This window comes from Labeo rohita, chromosome 8 (assembly GCF_022985175.1).
Source record: "Labeo rohita strain BAU-BD-2019 chromosome 8, IGBB_LRoh.1.0, whole genome shotgun sequence".
In the NCBI taxonomy this organism is placed as follows: Eukaryota; Metazoa; Chordata; class Actinopteri; order Cypriniformes; family Cyprinidae; genus Labeo; species Labeo rohita.
In genome coordinates, this window is record NC_066876.1 from 11,359,328 (window position 1) to 11,380,003 (window position 20,676).

The following is a 20,676-nucleotide window of genomic DNA, read 5'->3' on the forward strand; positions in this document are numbered from 1 at the left end:
TGAATTCATATTTGGCTCCAGCTGCAGATGCTGTTTACTGTCTAAGCTTGTATGGCAAGTCTAAGGGGTCAAACCTGCTTTATGACGTTTCCCAGGGTGAGACTGCTTTTCCTTTCCACCAGTTTGTATTTTGAGCGCCCACTGCAGCTATTCAGACAAATCCTGCAATTGAAGAAATGGTGGTTTGGATTAGTGATTTCCATAATAATAGAGGAGACAAGCAATACACAGAGCTCATGTTGATGATCCTGTTATACAATGTCAAAACCAAAGTAAAAGCACGTTGCTGAATGTATATTCTTTTACGACTCCCGGTGACCACACCCAGAGAGGACCAAACCTGTCCATGTCACATCAGACAAAGACTAAAGTGGCCCCTCCATTCAAGTGCTGACAAAAGCTAACTAAACTTGTTTGCATTGACTTTCATTCAAGTTCAGAGTAGTTTTCCAAGTAACATTTAGAGGTCTCATTGTATGTGCTTATATGTCTCGATGTTTGGACAATGAAAAGTACCAGCAAGATAAACAATAACCATACTGCAAAGCACAAGCTCAATAAGCTCATCCCTCACTCAGTTCCTTTTGTGTTGCATGAAAAAAAATAGCTAAAAACGTATTAAACCGTGGAAAGTTGGCCTGGTACAATAAACAACAAACTAACATCACATAAAAGAAAATGAGGAACAGTAAATAAGTAAATACATACAAACACTGGTGTTCAAAAGTTTGGGATCAGTAATATTTTTAATGTTTTTTAAAGAAATCTTGTATGCTCATCAAGTTTCATTTAACCAAAAATACAGAAAAAAAGTAATATTATGAACTATTATTGCAATATAAATACACATTTTCTATTTTTAATATACTTTATATAATATAATATAATATAATTTATTTCTGTGATGCAAAGTTGAATTTTCAGCATCATTACTCCAGTCTTCAGTGTCACACGATCCTTCAGAAATCATTCTAAAATGCTGATTCATTATCAATGCTGGAAACAGTTGTGTTTCTTAAATTTTTATTTATTTTTTATTTATTTATTTATTTTTATATTTTTGGAATCTGTTATACTTTTTTCAGGATTCAAGACATTCTTCTTCATTAGTTTAAGCAATAAGAAATAAAACAGTTCCTTGTGAAATATATAAACGTTTGGTAAAGTTTTTAGGAATCTATTCTTATTTAAAAGTAAATTTCCAATTAAGGATAATAACTGTTAACTTAATTTATGTTACCATTTTTTTCCTGTTTTCTTTTTTCTTTTCTTTTTTTCTTTTCTTTTGTTTTCTTTTTTTTCTTTTCTTTTCTTTTCTTTTCTGTAAAATTTCAATAAATAAATAAATAAATACCAAAAATAATAAATTATTATTATTTATAATTGTTGTATATTAGTTTATTAAAATTATGTTATAAAATGTTGTATATGTATATAAAAACAATTTTCTTTTAATATTTTAGATGCCACAGATCCCCAAATATGTTCTTGGTGTGAGGGACCCCCATACTAAAATGTAAAAGGCATTTTAAAATTATAAAGACTTAATTTACAATGTCAAAAAAAAAAAAAATATATATATATATATATATATATATATATATATATATCATAATTAAGTCTATAATATTATTGGAAAATATTTAGGTTCTATGATGTTACATTATTGTGTTTTTTGTACTTACTGTGGTACTCTACTGTAAGATGTATTATTTCTTTATTTAAATCGATTTGTTTATTTTTGTGTAATTAATTTTAATTATTTATTTATTAGTAATTTTTTAATTAATTACATTTTTCAAACTCTTTTCTTTTCTTTTCTTTTCTTTTCTTTTCTTTTCTTTTCTTTTCTTTTCTTTTCTATTTAGAGAAATTCATTAAATTCAGGAAAATAACCAGAAATGCATATCCTCAACTTCATATAAAAAATAAATAAATAAATAAAATCTCATGAGGCATAATTATTCCATTTTTTTTTTATAATATTAAGACTTATTCCTAAATAACACATATCTACAAATCCACAACAGCATGTTATGGGGGCTAAAGTTGTGCTTATAGATCATCTTCCAGTAAAGTTAATCCTGTTGTTGAAACACTGATAACACTGATAATCCTGTTTTGTATTGCATTACATATTCTTATAATAATGCAATATTGCTCCAAGCAGTATTATTTATTTATTTATATATTTTGTTTTTAAAAAAGTATTTTATATTTTATGCACATTTTCAACACCAGCATTGCAGATCATTTTACAAATTAAACCCCTACATTTAATTTCTTTCAATAAAAAGTTTTTTTTTAAATTCTAACTTTTAAAGTTTTAATAAATCATTGTTTCTATGCATTAAAACAATTATATAAAGATTAAATAAAATGCTTGTTTTTTATTGCAGTTTTGCAATATGTCTGAAGGTTTTAAATTTTTGAAAATAACTTAACTGCTAAAACTGTATGTGTATTTTTCATTTGTAAAAAGCAAATTTATTACAAACTCATTTATGAGTGATTTGTAACTTTTTAAAAATATATTTAACATTATTAAGTGGCAACGATGCTGATAAATGCATTTGTGCACATATAATGCATATTGTTATGCACAATATAAAAACACAACAGCTTCCAAGATGTTGTTTTTGGGCTGCAAGTGTGCATACGTGTCTCTGTGTTTGTGATAAGACCAGGAGGGGTGAGTCTCAGACTGCCCTGAGAACAAACAGGTCTTCCTCTCACATTGTGCTTCTTAATGGATTAAACATGCAGTTTCCCCAGGATGCTACAACTGGGTCAGGATTTGACCATTTGAGGTCAATGTGCAAGAAATGCACACGCAGCACTGTTGCAATCACAACAACACTTTTACACTTACACCATGCACCCACAATGAGAAGTAAGCAAATCTGCACAAAGTATTTATAGTTATTCTGAAAGATTAAACATAAGGTGCATAAACCCCAGTCTGTCTGTCCGTCTGTCAGTTTTTCACTGGAGAGAGATGTGGCTGCATCCGATGGTGATTTTGGCGGGAGGATGTCGTGTTTTTATATGAGTGTGTCTGTATGAGTGCCCAGCTGGACTGGCAGTGAGAGCAGAATCATTTAGCTCTCTAACGAGCAGCCAGGGATGGACGGCCCGCACAATGCCATCCTCTCACGAGCACCTAAACGGCCTCTTTGTAGCTCCAGGAGGAAGGATGAGTCGTCTCTGCATCCAGATCCGGCCTTGCACACTGCAACACACACTCACATACAGGTGTTCAAACAGACTAAATTTGTGCTGTTGCATTTCTTGTTTCTTAGTCTCCTCTTGCTTACTAACACAAATTTTGGGTCGACACCTTTATTAAACTCTCTTATAAATGAAGGTTTCAACAAGGGTTTTAACACAGATGCCATAGAACCAATTTGTGTTACCCCAAAAAACATTGTTAAAAGAACCATTGTTGTATTCTTTGTGCAAAGGACATCTGAATCATCCTTAAGAACCCTTTTCCGCTATAAAGCACCGTTTGTGCAATGACAGATTTGATGGGTGTTAAAGGTTCTTCATATGCCAATAAAGAACCTTTATTTTAAAGATTGTAGATAAACATTATGGGTGTATTTTATTGATTTTTTTTTAGATGGTGCATGGTCATATATATATATATAATTAGATGGTGCATGGTCAGTGTCTTAAAAAAAAAATATATATATATATATATATATATTTTTTTTTTTTTGTTTGTTTGTTTTTTTTTTAAGACACTGACCATGCACCATCTAATTATTTGCCCAGATTTTCTGGTCAAAATCTCTAAAAATAGAATTATGCAAAGCTTCTACATCCAATACAATTAAAAAAGAAGTCAAAAATCATCACAAAGAATTGCAATTTTACTGTATCATCACCCAGATATTAATATAATATAATAACAGATCATTTATTAAAAGATTTATAGCCTTAATGAACAAGTTAGATATTTTGGGAACAGTAAGAAGTAAGCTAAATCTGAAAAATTGTAAATTCACTATTTAACTGAATTAATTAATAATATTTATATTTATTACATATTATATTATTACAAATATATATTTAAAAAACAATCTATATACAAACAATTCTTCAATATTTTAGATGTTACAGATCCCCAAATATGTTCTTGGTGTGAGGGACACCCATACTAAAATATAAAAATTATAAAGACCCAGTTTATAATGTGAAAAACATCATAATTATGCATAAAATATTATTTGGAAAACATTTCTATTATGTTACATTATTGTGTTTTTTGTATTTACTATGGTACTGTACTGTAAGATGTATTATTTCTTTATTTGAATCAATTTATTTATTTTTGTGTATTTATTTAAATAATTTTTAATTCTATAATTCTATAATTAAATAATTTTAATTAAATAATTAATTAATTAATTAACTAATTTTGTTGATTTAATCTTTTATTATTATTATTATTATTATTATTACACTATTATTATTATTATTATTTTAGAGTGCAGTTAAAATATATATATATATATATAATTTTTTTTTTTTTTTTTTTTTTTTTTTTTTTTTTTTTTACTGCACTCTAAAAAATGCTGGGTTGTTTCAACCCAACTTTTGGGTCAAATATAGACTAACCCAACTGTTGGGTTAAATTTTTAAATGACATTTTTAACCCAAAAGTTATTTGACCAAAGCTGGGTTGAAACAACCCAGCACTTTTTTTAACGTTTTTTTTCTAAACCTTTCCCAGAACCCCTAGCATTCACTTGCAGCTCCATGTGTTTGAAAACCTCTGGCCTATTATCTGGCCCAATTTAAATAAACATATGTATTTGTGTTTGCTTGGTCTGGTTAAATTCAGTCAAAACTGACAACAAACAAAAATGTGTCCAAACTGACTGGTCTTCTAACCTCTACTTCTCACCTCTCTTTCTTCATCTGTCACCTAGCAGACATCTCTTTCCCTTCACACACACACAAATAGACACACACTTCTGCCTCATCTGGCCATTGCTGTGAATCCCCTGCCTGTAACAACAAACCGCCATTCCCCACTTCCTCCTGACAGGTGCTCCCAATGAAAAGACCTCCAGTGTGAGAGATACATGGCACCCCATCAAAGCTATAGAGTGACAGGAAGTGAGCAGAAACAGAGCGAGAGAGGGAGAGAAAGAAAGGCGGGAGAGAGAGAGATGACCCTCTCTGAATGTCTTGAGAAGCGAAGCAGCATACCAACACAGTCACGCTTAAGTTAACAGAGACATCACTGATCACCCTGAGCATCATTTTAGGGTCTACACGCAACCGAGCAAATACAATGAAGCAGTCATGAACTCAGGCTCACCTGCACCTCCAGGAGAAAGATCCAGAAAATCCGTCAGGAGCCAAAGAATAAGCTAAATGCCCATCATTTCAGTGCAGAAATGTCACATATAGGCCTAGCATAATAGCAGCACAAGGATGTACAAATACTGTTAATTATCATCCACAAAATAAAAGAAGTTACAACTAACTATTAAGTTTCATAAGGTATCTTTTCCAGCTTTTCTAATCTTCTGTAGTTCTTTTGGAAGTCTTGCCCTGATCTAACCTGATCAGCACTGCCATCTGCTGATGAAAGCAATGTAATACAAGTTGTAGTGGCCTATTTTATAATCAGTCAAGTAGACTTCCATCCTGAACAACATTAAATTTTGATGAATGTTGAGAGTTAAATTTTTGAATTACATTTTTAACCTTAAAGTTGGGTTAAGAACAATACGTGGGAAAAGAACAGTAGGCTACCTGTAAAATACAGTTTTATAAACTGTGGACAGTTAAAATAGCTGGACGTGGGTCAGTGTTGCCAGATTGGAAATGTATCTTACCAGAAACTCAAAATGATTGTCAAACGTACAAAATACAGCTATTTATCTAGACCAACAACTTTTTGACACCATCAGCAAATTATCACAATAGAAAAATAATAAAGTGGTAAATAACTAAGTGGGAAGGCCTAGTGCTCATTGGCTTAAAAGTAGGGCACAGCATCCACAGCTAGATGAATTAGTGTAGAAGCCCTATGATTACAGTGACCAAGATTGTAAGTTTCACAAAATTCTGAAATTATCGTACTTTATGGGATTTTTTTTCATTATTGATCATAAAACAAAGGTCTAAATTATCGTACAAATACGATAATTATCGGACGTCTGACAGCACTGACTTGGATGAGACCGGAAGTCAGACCCATAAAATTTACAAATGGCCGCGGCCAGTCTTACGGAAAAAATTGTTTTAATTAAGTTTGATAGTGTTTTAATTAAATCTGTAGAACTGCCTTTAATTAACTTTAGTCTTTCTGACTACATTCCAATAATCTCTGGTATCTTTAGTTAGTAAATTCTTACCATACTTGCAGTCAGTAAGTGTGATCAAAGCACTTTCTTCGTGCATTTGGATAAATATTGTATTCATTTACATTATGTACTATGTACGATAGACAGAGTTTCTAACTTTAGATGTTCAGTCTTCCTCAAGGGGGCGCACGGAACTTAGAAAGGCAAAGCAAGGCAAGGCAAGGCAAGTTTATTTATATAGCACATTTCATACACAAAGGTAATTCAAAGTGCTTTACATAAAAGGAAGTAGAATAATCATAAAAACAATAATAAAAACAATAATCACAAAAAAGGAAGTAGAACAATCATAAAAACAATGATCACAACAATAAAACAAAAAATGTAAAAACTGATTGATTTAAAAATTGATTTAAAATAAATTTAAGACAGTTAAAAACAGAAAATGATTATACATAATGCAATCAGTTCGGACGAAGCACAGTGCTCATTCAGTAAATGCACAGCTAAACAGATGAGTTTTCAGTCTAGATTTAAATGTAGCTAATGTTTTAGCACATTTGATCTCTTCTGGAAGCTGATGCCAACTGCGGGCAGCATAATAGCTAAAAGCGGATTCCCCTTGTTTTGTGTGAACCCTTAATAGTATTTCTAACTGACTCAATCCTAATGATCTGAGTGGTCTGTTAGGTTTATATTCAGTGAGCATATCTGCAATGTATTTAGGTCCTAGGCCATTGAGTGATTTATAAATGAGTAAAAGTACTTTAAAATCAATTCTAAATATAACTGGAAGCCAGTGTAGGGACCTGAGGACTGGTGTGATACGCTCAGATTTTCTGGTTCTAGTCAGAATCCTGGCAGCAGCGTTCTGGACGAGCTGCAGCTGTCTAATGGTTTTCTTGGGAAGAAGAACAAGTCAAGAACAAGTCAAGTCTGTCATTCAAACTGTGTTTTTGGACATTTTGCTGTTCTTTGTTTTTCTTGTTCTATGCTTATTGTGCACTAGTAGCCAGACTTTATAAAGATCAAGGTCTACTGACCAGCAAAAACACACCTGTGTAGCAAAAAAGCTTTGTTTGCCCCATCAAGAGTAAATCTAGATACAAGATTCAAAATGGAATTTGAAATTCTTTTCTTTTTAATATAGAACAGTAACTGGAAAAAAGGGAGAAAATCCTACTAAGCTAACCCTCTTAAAACTTCTCACACAAGAAACGGCAATCTTTCACTTATATATTTTATTTGGCAAATGTACATTTTCTGCTTGACAAATACTTTGACCAAAAAAAGTACCATAGAATAAAACATCATCTCCCAACTCTAGCATCTTATAAAATAAAGAAATATGAAAATAAGGCTTTATTTAACCTCTATTAAGTGGGGATATTAAAATGATTTACAAAAATAGCAGCCCAGATACTCACAGGGTAAAATTTAATCTGTATATAAAATATAAAAACATAACATACTAATTTCTTTTCTATATAAACTCAATCCATAACTGTTACATTAGAAGTACTTTCCTATGAAATGGCACAGAAACAGAAAAGTGTCTGCCAGTAAAACAGTACCAGTAAAATAGACAAGAACAAAAATGTACTTTCAAAGATACTATCAAGTCAAGTCAATTACCAACTGTTGTAATAGAAGACATAAGATCCACGCAATCTGAGGCGTCCTGAATAACTTTAAACATTACAATGTCTTCCAAATAGTCTAAAAATGACTGCTCGACTTTTATTTGAACTTTACAGTAGGTGAGCAAAATAACTATAAAAGTCTCTATTTGTAAACAAATTATACCAGTATAATTCAATAGCCTCTTCACAGCAAAAGGCTTTTAAAAATATCATTATATTATTTCAAAAATAATAAGTCTACATTTTATTTTCACACAATCAAAACATGCTGAACAAACAGAGAAAAAGAAAATATACAATATTTATAATATACATTTGAGCTGTTTGTAACCTGTAAAAAGATAAAGTTTCCAGAAAAGCATTATTTCTCATCTTAACGGCTTAAAAAGCAGCAATGTCAATATGTTTTCATATGTTCTGAGCACTTAAATGACTGAAATGAAGCCACCCGCAACACACCATTTGGCTGATTCACAAAATATCATTTACAAAAATTCCAGCGATTTTTAAAAAGTGGGTTTTAGGAAGACGGGTCTACAAAATGTTATACCAAATGTTATTTTCAATGACACTTTCATGCATGCAAGTATGACACTTTATTGCTTTCAAAATAAAATTCTAATTGCACAATGTCGAAAAAATATTTTGACTTTAGGCTTTATGCAGTTAAACTGAACAAAAAAGAATGAATCAATTATCATAATACTGGAAAGATTAATATGCATTTGGATGATTTAGCCTAACAGTAAATGGAAATACTGAACTAAAACAACCAAACAGCTCTGGCAAACATGTTGGTGTCACTATTTAATCAACTACCAAATCAGAATGTAAAATTATTTTGTTTTTTGGAAGCATCCAAACCAATCTAAAAAATAAATAAATAAAAACTGAGCAGAGGACTGAGGGAGGGGATCAAAACAGTATATTTTATGCTTCAATGTTATTTTAATTTTAACATTAATGTCATTTAATATTATGTTCTAATGTTACTTTAACCTCAAATTGAATAAATTCACTGATGCCAATCATCTTTAATATTTTCTTTTAAAGTCAATTCTTATTTATTAAAGTCTTATTTTTAATGGAATACTGCAGTATTTATTAAAAAATTTTCATTGTTATTTTTCTAGAATTCAAGTGTCCTCATCTCATAATCATTAAACAATAATCTGTATATAAAATGTATATATATATATATATATATATATATAAACACCAATTCTTTATTCTGATGACGTGTTTACTGAGACAAGCCTGCGTCAACCTGTCACTCGCATGAGACTGCAGCAATGGCACACGACAATGATCCAATCAATTCCAGTTACACAAATTTTAAAAGCCCCTTTCATACAATAAACCAGTAAATTGTTGTAAACTTACCGGAACGACTTTACTGGTAAATTAAAAAAAGTGCACTGTTCACACAGGCAACGACGTTCCTTTTTTTTTTACCGGTAAAGCACCATTCACACATCCATTTCAAAATACCTGTAAATTATGTGACAACACTAACCAGAAATGACCTCCCCGTGTTGTCTTTGTAAACATGGAGGGGTATACACAATCAGTGTTACCAGTGTTACCAAAGGGGCTTTTAAAATCAAGTCTCATCCTACATTTTTTTTTTTTTATTTATTTCTTATACATTACAATAGAGAAGACTATGACAACTTCTGATTCCAGCCAACTTCAAACATATTTGTAATTGTTACAAAATCTTTTTTTTTTTTTTTAAACTGAATATTTTCTCTTATTTGTGTGCAAACAGATCACTGAAATACCGGTTAAAACAGCGTGGCGGCACAGTTTAAAATTCCCCCATCTATATAAATGCTTGTATGTACACTAAAAGAAACTAACAAGAAAAACATAAGGCATCACCATACAGTGATACTATCATATTGCAGAATCCCTGATTCCCATCTAATGTCTATTAATGACAACAGTCCATGTTTATATTTGGCATGAGAACAAGGGCTCATCTAAGTGCATCAACTAAGCAAAATGTGCTGAAGAGGACAGGTTGGATGCCTCTCCTCTGTGATCCAGTTGGTTTTGCATCTGTGTGATTTTGCTCAGAACCTCCAACTCCTGGTGCTGCCGCTCCGTTTTGTGGCTGACCAGCGAACGGTAGAAATGCACGGCAAAAACAATGAACACCAAGCCAAAAGGCACCATGATGGAGGTAGAGGCTATTGCTGCTGCTTCCCCTGGGCTTATACCCGGAGATTCAGTGACATTGGGGGTAGGTGTTTTATTTTTATTCTTCAGAGGGAGAAACTTCACCCAGCAGAGAAGAACCACCTCTGCGAGAAAGAGAAGGGTGCCTATGACGGTGGAGAAGGCCCAGGCCAGCTCGATGTGGCGGTGCATCCGTTCGTGTGGCGATTCCTTTATGGAGTTGAGGTTGTGGACGTTGCTTACGGCCTCCAGGTTGGGCAGGATACATGTGCTGATCATCAAGGCAAAGAGATGGACCGCCACCAGCACTGTTGTGCAGGCACTGAAAGCAATCAATAAGCCAGGAGGGTATTCGTGATCATTCTCTAGCTGGACCTCCACCATCGCCACCTAAAAACACATTCAAGATTTCAATAAATATGTTTCAGCAACTGGTTTAAAGGGGACATCAGATGCCCATTTTCCACAAGTTAGTATGATTCCTTAGGGTTTTCATGAAATGTTGGCGAAATACCTCAATGGTCAAGTAAAACAGCCCTTCTATCTTGTCAAAAACAGCTCCGTTCACAATGACCTGTTTGGTGCACGCCTCTTAAAATGATAATGAGCTACTGCTCACCTCACCCCTCTTCCATTTTTTGTTTATTTGGTGGCACATTACCATCAAAAACAAAACTAATCCACTGCATCTGATGTCAGGAGAAAATAATGACTCTTATGTTCACTTTTACATCCAAATACAAAACACCTGCATTGCTTCCAAGACACTGTTGCCGCTACAGCTGTTCAAACACGGAAAACTGACTGAGGGCGGAAATATGCAAATACCAGACAGTCCGTCAGTGTGGGCGGGGCTTGAGCAAATATGACATCATACTGCTCAGAAAATCAAAATGGTTGATACTGTTTAGGTTTTCAGGGGGTTAAAAAAAGAAGTGAAATGATTTTTATCATTGTAGGGTGGTTGTGTCCACACTGTTCACACATATTTATGCAAACACCATATAAAAGTTAATTTTGTATCTGTGCCCTTTAAGCAAAATTAATTAATAATTAATTACTTTTTTGTTAGGTTGATGTTTAAAACTTACAAAAAATACATTAAAGATACTATGAAACAAAACATTCAAATAGCCAAATTGAGAAAAACATGCACAGTGCTCCTCTGATAAAAAATATTCTTGAATTATTATTAGTATTTTTTTTTTTTTAACCAGTCATTAGCTATTGCCAATTTAATTTTGGCATACAATAAGTAGCTTATTAAATAAATTACATGGCAGTGTTATTTTAGTATCTTAAGATACTATTAAAGTTTTCATTTTAATTAGTTCATATTTTTAAAACTTTTAAATGTAATTTTTGCTAAAGTTTTTTGTAATTTTGTGTTTTGACATTAGGCATTCAAGCACATAGCGCTGAAACCCTATTGTAATTGTTACAAGGATCAGCAATCTCCACGTAAAACCAATCAAACTGCAAGTCGTAGAGACTTGAAACTTGGGCCGATGGTTGCACTCACACCCTCTACAACGTCACCAAGGCTCGGCCCAATCGGCCTGACGGAGGCACTACAGCGATCTTAAGTACAAAATCGGACATAACTCCTAAACTTTTTGTCGCAGGCTCAAGTGTCTTATGTTGTCGGAATCCTTGGCTCATGCCGGACAAAACACATGCCTCCGATTTGTCCGTCACCCTGGCAAAATTTTCAGGTATTTTGCATTTTTGGAAGGTTTTTTGCCTGATTGGAACCTAACCAAAAAAACAAAAAAAAAGTTGAACTTTCGACCCTCTGTTGCAAAGGGATGCCAAAACGTTAGAAAGGGGGAGGGCTGCTTTTACTAAAACGACTATACCCTTTGAACGGAATGAGATATCTTTGCCAAACTCAGAACATGTATGTAAGAGCTGAATCTGAGGTTACATGAAAAAGGTCATAGCTTGGCCACTTGGTGGCGCTGTAAGAGGAACGAAATACAAAAAAAAACATGGCTGCAACTTTCAGCACCTATTAGACAAGCGTAATGGAGGCGTTTGGGGGGTAGGGTAATATCGCATTTTTCAAAGGTGTGAATGATTGTATATTGTGCGGTTTTTCACACATATGTACAATTATAGACCTTCTCGTTCCAAACAACTTTGCCTCTAGAACCACTGCTGTCAATCAAACCATTTGTTAAATGATTAAGATGTGAAAAACCTACTTTTGTGTACTAGTCCTAGGTTTTTTGCTCAATCTGGAAAAAAAAAAAAAAAAAAAAAAAAAAAAAAAAAAAAAGAAAAAACACTCCAGTGCAATTCTCTGCACTCTCTAGGTCAATAATTTTCAAAAAATTGTTGAAATTTACCCTTCGGGAAACTATAACTATTCGTTTAGAAAAGGGGCCTGTCCAAAAATGCCTAATAGCCCATAAAGCCTAAAGGAAAACTCAAAAATTTTAGGAAGATCAGACCACAGCTGGCACTATAACAGTCATAAACGTATCATATTTGTATGTCAAATTACCTGGATTTGCCAAAAATGTTTTTTAAATAATTGATTTAGGTGGTTTAGGTGCTGAATAATATAAAGTGTCTTTTTTCATGTGTGTTTAAATGCTCTAAAGCGACTGAACCCTGGTAATCTTTGCTTGCAGCTATATTTTTATTACTTTTTTTTATTATTTTTACTATTTTTTTTATTTTTTTGTTTTAGCCAAGTTATTTTAGTACATCAAATAACTAACTGATCATATGAAATATTGTCCTGGCAAACTAGCAGAAATAAAATAAGTATAATATGTTTAATTTTAAAAAAAAAATGGTTTTAGTTAACTATAATAACCCTACTATATGGACAGATATTGTTTAACTAAAACTTTAATTCTCGCATCCGTTTAACGCAAATGGTCATCAAAACAAATGGATTTAATAAACTTCTATTTTATGAATTATGAATTTATGAATTAACTCATTGTATCTACCTAAATTGATCAAGCAGTACCAACAGATTCTATATTCTCTGCAACATCTTGTAATTATGGAATATTACTGGTCTTATTTTACTGATTTTAAATGAAAAAAATCGGATTAAGAAATTATTTTTTATAGTGTGGCAGACAAATTTTAATATGGTAAACAGTTTCTCATGCTTTTGAAAACACCACAGATCACATGTCCTCTGTGTAATGAGGCCTAAAAGCAGCCCAACATGTTACATGATGCCACAGATATGAAAATGAGTTTGGAAGTCAATAGTAAGTTACAAAGGGAGTGCACTACTCTTGTAAAGTCAGTACGACTACATAAGCAAACTACAAATGAAATATGTAATTATGTTGGGGGGTGGGGGGTGCTATCGCATTTTTTAAAGGTGTGAATGATTGTATATTGTGTGGTTTTTCACACATGTACAATTATAGACCTTCTCGTTCCAAACAACTTTGCCTCTAGAACCACTGCTGTCAATCAAACCATTTGTTAAATGATTGAGAAGATGTGAAAAACCTACTTTTGTGTACTAGTCCTAGGTTTTTTGCTCAATCTGGAAAAAAAAACACTCCAGTGCAATTCTCTGCACTTTCTAGGTCAATAATTTTCAAAAAATTGTTGAAATGTACCCTTCGGGAAACTATAACTATTCGTTTAGAAAAGGGGCCTGTCCAAAAATGCCTAACAGCCCATAAAGCCTAAAGGAAAACCCAAAAGTTTTAGGGAGATCAGACCACAGCTGGCACTCTAACAGTCATAAATGTATCATATTTCTGTCAAATTACCTGGATTTACCAAAAATGTTTTCTAAATAATTGATTTAGGTGGTTACAGGCTTGCTGAATAATATGAAGTGTCTTTTTTCATACGTGTTTAAATGCTTTAAAGCGAGTGAACACTGGTAATCTTTGCTTGCAGCTATATTTTTATTACCATTTTGTTTTTGTTTTAGTTAAGTTATTTTAGTACATCAAGTAAAACTAACAGATCATATGAAATACTGTCCTGGTAAACTAGAAGAAATAAAATATGTATAATATGTTTATTTAAAATAAAAAAAAAAAAAAAAATGGTTTTAGTTAACTATAATAACCCTACTGCATGGACAGATATTGTTTAACTAAAACTTTAATTCTTGCATCTGTTCAACGCAAATGGTTCCCAAAACAAATGAATTTAATAAACTTCTATTTTATTAATTTAAATTAATTGCATGCAATGGAACTGTGACAAAATGTTCAAGAATTGTGTTGAATTACCTCATTGTAACTACCCAAATTGATCAAGCAGTAAAAACAGATCTTGTAATTATAGAATATTACTGGTCTTGTTTTACTGATTTTAAATGAAAAAATCTGATTAAGAAATAATTTTTTACAGCGTGGCAGACAAATTTTAATTTGATAAACAGTTTCTTATGCTTTTGAAAACACCACAGATCACATGTCCTCTGTGTAATGAGGCCTAAACGCAGCCCAACATGATGCCACAGATATGAAAATGAGTTTGGAAGTCAAAAGTAAGTTACAAAAGGAGTGCACTACTCCTGTAAAGTCAGTACGACAACATAAGCAAACTACAAATGAAATGTGTAATTGTGTTGTTCACACCGATCCCTAAGAGAGAGGTGTTTATGACATACAGTTTCCATATGCCACTCATATGCAGCTCATTTCCTGTGCTGCACTTGTTGCTCAGAGACTAACCTCAAGCACAATAATCGCCCTCTGAAAGAATATTACACCTTTTTCCATTCGCTTACACACATTTCCGGAAACTTCTAACACATTTCTGGTTCTCAGGTTGGTTGTAGGTCTATTCAGCAAGGAAACTGTAGTTACGAGTACAAAATAATTAGCCTTATCAACTTTTAAAGAGAGGAAACAATGCTTCCCATATCTTTTGTTGTTGAAATCAAAGGTTTTGTGTTCAATTAAACTTCACAGTATTTAAGTGTACATTCATCACCACAATATGAAAGGTTGCATAACATGTCCTCATATTGATATTTCGATGAAGGACATTTAGTTTACTTTTGTACAATACATTTTGGTCACCTCTTTTTCAGCAACAAAACAAAAAACTTAGTAGGGAATATTTGTATTAATATAAACCACATATGTTACAACTAATTTTACACCTAATCTTTTACCACTATCGTACTAATAATTCAAATCAAGACATTTTTATTTGCATAGTGCTTTTGATAGTACACACTGTTTCAAAGCTGTCTCATTCCCTTGTTTATAATAACTTATTGTCTAACTTTCCATATTTAGCAGTTATTTTACACCTAGAACTGAAAGTTATTTTATGTAAAAGATAACAGGCATACATGAATAATGTAACGAACTTTTATCAGTTTAATTAACATGGCACTGTCGAAGGAAGTACACTTCCTCTGTGCAAGACTTCCAGCAAACGGAAACATGTGATGATACTGAGGCCCTTACAAATTTCCCCATAACTGCAGCTGCTGTCAAAGTAATAGTTGACACAGTTATTGCTACTATGCAATTATAAATAATAATAATACTTAATACAAGACCTCCTCTCAACATTGTAAGGTGCTTTTATTTATTTATTTATTTTTTTTAGTATTTACACAAATGAACTTAGGGAAGTTTATTTGTAAATGTATTTGTGTTAACAAATCTTTCAAGTGGAATAGTCATTCTCATCGTCTCCCACGCGCTACCTCAAGTTTTTCCATTCACTGCTTTAAAAACCGCTGGGTTAAAAACAGCCCAAGTTGGGATAAATAGTTTAATAGTAGTTTTGACCAACCTGCTGGGCAGTTTTATTTAACTATTGTTTAAAAAAAATAATACACTATGAGTCAAAAGTTTTTGAACAGTAAGATTTTAATGTTTTTTTAAAGAAGTCTCTTGCTCTCTGCTCACCAAGCCTGCATTTATTTGATTCAAAATAAAGTGAAAGCAGTAATATTCTAAAATATTTTTACATTATTTTCTATTTGAATATATTTTAAAATGTAATTTATTCCTGTGATCAAAAGATGAATTTTCAGCAATAATTACTCCAGTCTTTAGTGTCACATGATCCTTCAGAAATCATTCTATATGCCGTTTTGCTGTTCAAGAAACATTTATTATTATTAGTATTATTATTATTAGCAATATTTAAAACAGTTGAATATATATATATATATATATATATACACACACTACCGTTCAAAAGTTTGGGGTCAGTAAGACTTGTAATAGTCTTTAAAGTAGTCTCTTATGCTCATCAAGGCTGCATTTATTTGATTATAAAAAAAAAAAAAAAAAAAAAAAAAAAAAAACAGTAATATTGCAAAATGTTCTTACAATATAAAATAATGTTTTTTATTTTAACATACTTTAAAATAGAATTTATTCCTGTGATGAAAAGCTGAATTTTTATCAGCTGTTACTCCAGTCTTAAGTGTCACGTGATCCTTCAGAAATCACTCTAATATGCGGATTTATTATTAGAATGATCAGTGTTGGATAATATCAACAGTTGTGCTGCCAAATATTTTTTGGAACCTGTAATTTTTTTTTTCAGGATTCTTTCATGAATAACAAGTTTAAAAAGTACAGTGTTTATTCAAAATATAAATATTTTATAACAATGTAAATTATTTATTATTAACTTTTAATTATTAACTTAATACATCCTTGGTGAATAAAAGTATTAATTTCTTAAAAAAAAAAAAAAAAAAAGAAACAAACAATAAAAATGTACTGACCCCAAACTTTTGAACGGTAGTGTATATATATATATATATATATATATATATATATATATATATATATATATATATTAATTTTATTTTTTTTTGTTTTATTTTTTTTGCTCAAAAGGTTGCTTTAAATTGATCAGAAGTTACGAGCAGCAAATCAGAATATTAGAATGATTTCTAAGGATCATGTGACGGGAGTGACAAAAAAATCAGCTTTGAAATCACAGGAACAAATTACATTTTAAAATATATATTTAAATAGAAAACTGTTATTTTAAATTGTGAAAGTTTTCCAAAATTTTACTGTTTTTGCTGTACTTTGGATTAAATAAATGCAGGCTTAGTGAGTAGAAGAGACTTCTTAAAAACAAACAAAAAAAAAAAACAACAACAAAAAAAATCTTACTGTTCAAAAACTTTTGACTGGTAGTGTACATGGCAGACTTAAAAAAGAACCCAAAATAGGTTGAAAATTAAAATGTAGACACTTTAATTACTAGAGGCATCAGTAAAAATCAAAAGATGAACATTTATTAATAAAGATTATAATTTATTAAATTTATTAATACATGTCTATGTTAATTTATAACATTGGGTTTGGGTTTAGCCAGCCATATAGTCATTTTTAAACAATATTTGAGGTAAATAAAACTACCCAGCAGGTTGGGATAAACATTTAACCCAACCGCTGGGTCAAAACAACCCAATCGCTGGCTTTTTCCATACTTAACCCAACTTGGGTTGTTTTTAACCCAGCATTTTTTAAAGTGCCAAAGCATTTAAACCAATTGTGTTCTTGCCAGACTAACATGAACCAACAGCATTTAAGTCCATGTTGTGAAGAAAATTTAATCAGTGACACCTACTAAACGAATACGCCTTCACTGAAGGAGCTCTTTTACACAAGATAAAAAGGTTCCTCTTTCGTGAACGAACTCGGAAAGGTTACTGAATATAAATTCAAGTATGCGTTTTTAAACGAATCGATTGAGTGAATTATTTAATGATCCATAAAACACAAAATGACACTTGTCGCCCACTACTGGCGTGTAAAGTGAATCTGTTTAGGGAACGGATTTAAAAAAAAACCCACTCCACTGAGAGCAGCAATTAATATGTTTCAAAATTATGTCGAAGAAAGACTTACATACAAGGCTATAAAAGGCTAAAGTTTCTAGCCCTCTGATTAGGCTATATCCATGACAGGTGTCGTTTGCACATCAAAGTTACTGACATGTCATGCGTCATGTTTCACGGCTCAAACTCCGAAAACCTGCCAGACTTTCGAGCAACGTAAGTTTCTCCTTCGCATACAAAGTGTTTAGTAAATACTTGATTGACTTAACTCACCATAGCAAAGCCGGAGAGCAGAGCAGAGGTCCTGCTGGTCGCTTTAAGTTTAGCTCGACTCAAGTAAAGTTTTCTCCATGACAAAGCTTGAAGCGAGTGCTCGTTCGAACTCATTGCTCTTGTTCTGGTGTAAGTTCAGGAGTTTTGAAACGTTGAGCTTTAGTCCGAGATCGCCCTTGTGTCTTCTTAATTACCCTTCGTTCCCTTCGTACCCTTCGTCAATCCGATGTGACATACTCAGATTGTAAAATGACCAATCCCAGTTACTCGGTACTACAGTCGGATCCATCGGAAACTACAAGTCGCGCTACCCACAACCCACCGCGGACGGTCACTGCGCAGATGACGCGTTGTGGGATTTGTAGTCCGAAACGTTTTTTTTTTTTTTGTTCACGCGGGCTCGGTTTGAACTTGTCATGTCCTGGAATTGTATTTATGTTGCCTCAGTTAATATATATTGTACACCCTGTACGCATTTATATTTGCAAGCTTAATGCTCGACCCAAAAGGGTTTATTTGCTCAGTGAAACCCACCAAAAGTCTAAATTCATCTTAAAGCATCTTAACTTTCTCGCAGTGACTGTCTTGTTTTGTTTTTTTAAACAGGTGCAGCTTCTGAACTGGCATTAGGAATCTGTATGATGAATGAATAAGGTAATCTCTTTACCTCAAATTTGGTGTTTTTTGTTGGCCCATAGCTAGTTTACATCTGATTAGGAGGCTCGCAGCCAAATATAGATGTATGCTGTGGTGTTTAAGAAACCGAGATGAGGTTGTATATCTAATTATGTTTTTAACATTTACTGTAGGGTTTATATCATAACCAATACTGTGGTAATTGTAGTAAGGCCAAAATAACCACAGGTCAAACCATGAATGGACCCCTAGTACAATGGTTAAATCAATGTAACTGTAGTTTGTACAAACTAGGCCATTTGTTTATCAAAAAATAGCAGCCTATACAACTAGAGATTCTATAACTACATTGCTGTAACTGTACGCCTACTAAAATGATTGAGCTCAGTTTGCATTATTTGTTAGCATGAATCAGCATTATCATTAGAATACTACTATAGTTAGTGCTACTAGTAGAATTATGGTAAGTTTTTATGAGAGATTATTTTCATTTGACACAATGTCGCATGGTTATTTAAAACCAAAAACGTAGCATACAAAAACACTAAAGCATACCGTTGGCCAATAAATATTGTAATTTTGATTAAAAAAAAATTAAAGTTGCCATGAAGTTATAATTAACTCTGTTTATTTTCAAATGATTCATCTGTTCGAGATGAAAACAAAACGTTGTTGTGTAATTGGACTTCTGGCCAGAATTATAGCTTATAGTTTTATAACTAAAACTAAAATCATACAACATTTCCGTTACTTAAAAAAAAAAAAATAAAAAAAAATAAAACAAATTAATTGTACCAGTTTATGCCGTAATAATTATATAATTATGAAGTTAATTTTAGTTATTAATTTAATAATTAAATAAATTCATAAATAAAACAGTAATTAAATGTGTGCATTTATTTAGTAAAATTCCATGAAAACCCAACCTTTAATGTTTAAATTATTTCGCAATATCATTACAAGTCAGTATTTCTCATTTTTATTTAGTCTAACTTGAGGTGCTACAATAACAAAAATTAAAACTGGAATAAAAAGTAATGCAAACTACACTACCAGCCAGAAGTTTTTGGACAGTAAGATTTTTAATGTTTTTAAAGCCTCTTCTGCTCACCAAGCCTGCATTTATTTGATCTGAAATGTAGCAGTAATATTCTGAAATATTTTTACTATTTTAAATAACTGTTTTCTTTGTAAATATATTTTAAGATTTAATTTATTCCTGTGATGAAACCTAACATTTCAGCATCATTACTCCAGTCTTCAGTGATCCTTGAGATCCTTGAGAAATCATTCTAATATGCTGATTTTCTGTTGAAGAAACATTTTTATTATTATTATTATTATTATTATTATTATCATCATCATCATCATCAATATTTTTAAAAGTTGGCTTTTTTCAGGATATTTTGATGAATAGAAAGATCCAAAGATCAGCATTTATCTGAAATAAAAACATTAATATTAACATACACTTTACTATTGAAAAGTTGGAGTTTGTATTATTTTTATTTTTTATTTATTTGAAAAGGGGGGTGGGGTGTAGAAATTAAAACTTTTATTTAGCAAGGATGCTTTAAATTGATATAGTTGTGATGACATTAATAATGTTACAAAAGATTTCTGTTTTAGATAAATGCTATTCTTCTGAACTTTCTGTTCATCAAAGAAATAAAAAAAAATACTCAGCTGTTTTCAACATAATAATAATAATAATAATAATAATAAATGTTTAATAAGTAGCATTTAGAATATTAGAATGATTTCTGAAGGATTGTGTGACTAGAGTAATGATGCTAAAAGTTCAGCTTTGAAATCACAGGAATACGTTACA

General features: G+C 32.0%; 1 protein-coding gene across 1 annotated transcript; it reads right to left on the bottom strand.

The window, feature by feature from the left end:
* Positions 1 to 7,551: 7,551 nt before the first annotated feature.
* On the bottom strand, positions 7,552 to 18,511 carry orai1a (ORAI calcium release-activated calcium modulator 1a). The gene is made up of 2 exons (XM_051116912.1): positions 18,210 to 18,511; positions 7,552 to 10,546 (listed from the first exon to the last, which is right to left on the bottom strand). The coding sequence occupies exons 1-2, from the start codon at positions 18,321 to 18,323 to the stop codon at positions 9,971 to 9,973; spliced, it is 690 nt and encodes a 229-aa protein (XP_050972869.1). The 5' UTR covers positions 18,324 to 18,511; the 3' UTR covers positions 7,552 to 9,970.
* Between the last annotated feature and the right edge of the window lie 2,165 nt (positions 18,512 to 20,676).